We start from the raw sequence: 4,767 nt of genomic DNA on the forward strand, positions 1-4,767 counted from the left end.
AAAGAAATTATCCTTGCAGTTGTTTGGTGCCATCGTCAATTTGGAAATTTTAGTTTCTTTCTACTTTTTTTTTATGTATAAATGAATCCACGTGGTTTGTTCAAATCTTTTCTTCGAAAATTTTAATTTTTTGGTAAGTAGGCATATTTGGTCCTTAATATTTGGGGGTTGAATAAAATTTGACAGCGACACTTTGATCAAAATATATGTACCCTAAGACATTGATTTTGATTAAATTAATCCTGAATATTTGGATCTTAACATATGTAAAGTATGTAGTTCTGGCCAAATTAGCCTCTAATATTGCATAATATATTAATAAAATTTATTAATATGGCATACAAAAAAGCCATGAGATTATAAAAACTATAGAAAAAATATAAAACAAATTTAAAGCATTCAGTTGTAACTACAAAAAGACTAGATGACTAATCATACCAAGTAATAACAACATAAATCACATGTTGCACATGTGCTCCATCTATTTATTTTGCATTTCTTTCATAAAATAATTTAAAAAGCAATTTAATTTTACATGTTTGTTCAAAATTTTTTGTACTATTTTTAGGGAGGAGATGATCTAGTTATGAAGCACTTATTTCACGTGTTGTAAAATTTATTGCGTTTTATTTGTAAAGTTGAAAAATATATTATTTAATGATCTACAAACATTTACATGAGAGGGCCGCATCTCGCGAAATTCATAAAAAAATTAGAGAAAGTTACAAATGATGTGGACAGTCGTAGAAGTATATTACAAAACGATTTGTTTTCTTATTCATGTGGTATCTTTTTTTTTTTTTTTTTTTATGTTGACCATTAATTTTAACAAAATTTAACAGTGACACTTAACCTAAATTCTGAGAGAGTTGTTTATAAGCCGTAGGGGAGATATGTAATAAAGTACTAAGCCATAGGGGAGATATGTAATAAAGTAACAAACGACAGAAGGATTAAAGGTATTTATCCTTTTTTTTATTATTGATTTTTGGTTCTCACTACTACTTTTATCCTCAAGCATTCCTTTTTAGAAGAAAATATATGATGTGAGCAAAATTTTCTACTTGGCTCCTAGCGACTGCTTGGGTGGTTGGATCTATAAATACGTACTCTAATTCCTTGGCTAATCATCAGAGTAGTCACAGCAAACAACACTTAATTCATCGTAGTCCTACCCTAAATTTCCCCAAGAATATGGCGTCAACTCAAGCTTCTTTCCACTCAAACAGCCTACAAGAGACCGTCCGCCCGTTAGCAGCCTTTCCGGAAAACATTTGGTCTGATCGTATCGCTCCGTTTACTCCCGATAAGGAGGTTATACTTACCTTCAGCTCCTATAACCTCATGTTTTTGCTCATATAATATTTATTCCTTTTATAAGTTGGAACCATATTCTTATCCGCTCCCACAAGTTCACGATCTTTTGTAATATCCGCTACCAATTCTGGCATGATTGCTATCCCTTGATTAATTCTATAGCCTCCTATCAAGAGGGGGGAAAATACAAAAAGATTAGTTACTATTTTTCGTAGAACTAGAGGTTTGATTTATCATATTTGGTTTGCTGTTTCTTAGTCATACTTGGTTGTTCTTACCCCGACTTCATATAGGATTCATCCCCTAATTTTTTTTTACCCGTAACACTGTTGCATTTCCTTAGATTTCAGGGCCTGGTTTCTCCTGTTCAGTTTCTAATTGTTCCATTTCCCAGCAATATCAAAACGATCAATTTGACAATATGACTAAAGAAATATTTTTCTGATGCTTTCAGGAACATGAAATGTATGAAAGAGAGATTGAAATGTTGAAGGCAGAAGTGAATAGCATGCTTTTGGCAACCGGAAAGACCGTGATGGAGAGATTCGACTTTATAGACAAAATAGAACGACTTGGTGTCTCGCATCACTTTGATATCGAGATTGAAAACCAAATACAAGAATTCTTTGATGTGTATACCAACTTTGGGGAGTATTCAGCTTATGATTTATCTAGTGCAGCGCTTCAATTCCGACTTTTTAGACAGCATGGTTTCAATGTCTCTTGTGGTACGCAACTTTCATATTAGATTTGCTAATTTTTAGTGTGGACTCACCTATTAGTAAACGTTAACACCTAATTTTTCTAACATATTTCCAAATAATTTCCAAACAGGCATCTTTGACCAATTCATTGATGCTGAGGGTAAGTTCAAGGAATCCTTATGCTATGACACAAGGGGTTTGTTGAGTCTATATGAAGCTAGTCACGTTAGAACACATGGAGACGAAATTTTAGAAGAAGCTCTTGCTTTCACAACCACTCATCTGACGTCTGGAGGACCCCATTTGGATTCTACTCCTGCAAAACAAGTGAAATATGCCCTTGAGCAGCCGTTGCATAAGGGCATCCCTAGATACGAGGCCTGGCGTTACATCTCCATCTATGAGGAAGATGAATCTCACAATAAAGTATTGCTGAGGCTAGCCAAGTTGGATTACCACTTGTTGCAGATGTCATATAAAGAAGACCTTTGTGAGATAACAAGGTGCACTGAGACACTAGCTCTCCAATGGGCAGATCTAAGATTTGTTTATCAACACTAAACTGCAGAGATTTATATTTTACAGTACTATACTTACATGCAGCTTTAGGTTCGCTTGGAGCTTAGTAGGATTCTATGATATCCATAACATTTTAAATTGCCAAAAAAAAATTTTTTCCTTCATAGTCCAGGTTGTTAATATAAAAATATTATATTACTACTCCCTTTCTATCTTGAACGGTGCCCTACAAATTATTAGAATTTTGTACTAAAAGTTAGCCAATGTAACTGCCACTCGTTTGCAATTTTATCCGAAGTATTACATGAAATTCCTTCATATATGACTATGCTTCACGGATGATTGTGCAACCTTTTTTTTTTTTTAACAAATGGTAACAATGTATAGGTGGGGAAAGGAATTGGAGAGTGTATCGAAATTTCCATATGCAAGGAGCAGATTTGTGGAATGCTACTTCTGGGCTGTTGGAGCCTTGTATGAACCTCAGTACTCTCTTGCTCGAATGACTACAGCGAAAGCAGGAGCCGTTCTTACAATGATCGATGACATCTATGATGCTTATGGCAATCTTGATGAACTTCAAATTCTTACAAGCTCCGTGGAAAGGTAAGCTTTTATGTTAGTCATCTCACACAAGTGAAGCAAGCATGCTGCCAAGAATATCATCTTCGAAAAAACTACATATACCAGCCAAAATAATTGAGTAATGCGCTAAAAAGCTGTCTTACTATGAGCTAGTAAATAATAAAAGGGTGATTATCCAAACAATCTTCTCTAGCTTGACGTTGCTTCTTGGCAGTAAGGTGCATTGATATAGGAAATTTTGCTTTGCTTGCAGGTGGGATAGCAGTGGAGTCGATCAACTCTCGTACTACATCAGAACTTCCTACACCACACTTCTGAAATTTAATAAGGAACTCGGGGACGATTTAGCTAAAAGGCAAAGAACCTATGCATTCGACAAGTATATAGACGATGTACGGTACCATGTTGCTAATTTTAAGGACTGTGTTAACATACACCTTAATTTGCCTGTTAATTTTCAAATTGTCGTGGCCGCCAATACATGGAGTACTAATCAATATTTCCCTGCTTTCATTTGCCCTCATTAGTGGAAAAATTACATGAGGACAAGCTTCACTCAGTCTAGGTGGTTCTTCACAAACAAATTGCCTTCTTTTGCTGATTACCTGAGCAATGGTGCGATCACAATCGGAGCTATTCTTGTATCATCAGCAGCTCTCTTGTACATGGATTGTGCCTCAGAGGATGTTATCAACTGGCTGTCAACTAATCCAAAACTTATGGCTGCTTACTCAACACATATGCGATTGATGAATGATTTTGGAGGTCACAAGGTCAGAATTTGTTGTAGCAGTTAATTGGTTATCAAAATTATATTAAGATAACTCACAGAATTTCCAAATAGGATTAAGTTATAGTCATGTTCACGTGCCTTGTTAGTTTTGTTCAAAACTTCCAACATAATATGCACATTTTTTTTGAGCAAAATAAATCCTTTTTTCATTGATAGATCTACCAAGAGAGCTTTGCAGAAGAGGAAGCCATCCTCAATCTACATTAGACTACACTATTTCTATACACTCTACAGTCAAAATTTGAAAGAATGGACAAAAAGAACTGTTGGATATTTTAATAAAAAATATCACATATTTATTTTGAATTCAAATAAAATAAATTACAAATTCTTTAAATAAATTTTCAGTTACAAATTGAAACATTTAAATGTGTAACTTATGGGATTTATGTCTTGCTTTTGTAACTTATGTAATGATTAGGTTTTATGAAATCATTTAGTAATTTCTTTTACCGCTATACAATGAATCTAAACTTTTCAATTTGTAACTGAAATATGAGGTGTTAATTCCTATTAATGTTGGTATTTTTATATTCCTAATTTCTTAGCCTATACATAAGGCATCTATCAACCAAACCAAATAGATACTTTGCTATCTCTATACTACCTTCTATTTTTCCTCCACTACTATAAGAGTTTATAGGGCAAAGAACAGTGTTAGTATGAGGTTTCTGTCTTGCTCCAATAGTGTAGATTGGAGTAGACTATAGTGTGCAAAAGGCTGGGCTGTTGTATCCTGGAGGCGATGTGCTGAGACCTACTACACCGGAGGATACTCCGTAGGGGCGCGAATCGTCTTAAAGAGAGCGACCTAGTCCGCTCCTCAACCCATGCCAAATCAACATATTT

General features: G+C 34.7%; 1 protein-coding gene across 1 annotated transcript; it reads left to right on the top strand.

Moving 5' to 3' along the window:
- Window positions 1–1,113: 1,113 nt before the first annotated feature.
- LOC113705895 (sesquiterpene synthase 31-like) lies at window positions 1,114–4,027 on the top strand. The gene is made up of 6 exons (XM_027227799.2): window positions 1,114–1,314; window positions 1,772–2,045; window positions 2,152–2,524; window positions 2,928–3,146; window positions 3,379–3,517; window positions 3,653–4,027. Exons 1-6 carry the CDS (start codon window positions 1,195–1,197, stop codon window positions 3,920–3,922), a joined length of 1,395 nt encoding a protein of 464 aa, XP_027083600.2. The 5' UTR covers window positions 1,114–1,194; the 3' UTR covers window positions 3,923–4,027.
- Window positions 4,028–4,767: the final 740 nt, after the last annotated feature.

Source organism: Coffea arabica, chromosome 8c (assembly GCF_036785885.1).
Source record: "Coffea arabica cultivar ET-39 chromosome 8c, Coffea Arabica ET-39 HiFi, whole genome shotgun sequence".
In the NCBI taxonomy this organism is placed as follows: Eukaryota; Viridiplantae; Streptophyta; class Magnoliopsida; order Gentianales; family Rubiaceae; genus Coffea; species Coffea arabica.

Bases quoted from the DNA above. Each gene is read 5' to 3' on its own strand.
- LOC113705895 (XM_027227799.2), top strand. From the start codon at position 1,195: ATGGCGTCAACTCAAGCTTCTTTCCACTCAAACAGCCTACAAGAGACC. The intron at 3,147-3,378 runs GTAAGCTTTTAT...CTTTGCTTGCAG, and splicing joins CTTACAAGCTCCGTGGAAAG to GTGGGATAGCAGTGGAGTCG. The intron at 3,518-3,652 runs GTACGGTACCAT...TGCCCTCATTAG, and splicing joins TCGACAAGTATATAGACGAT to TGGAAAAATTACATGAGGAC.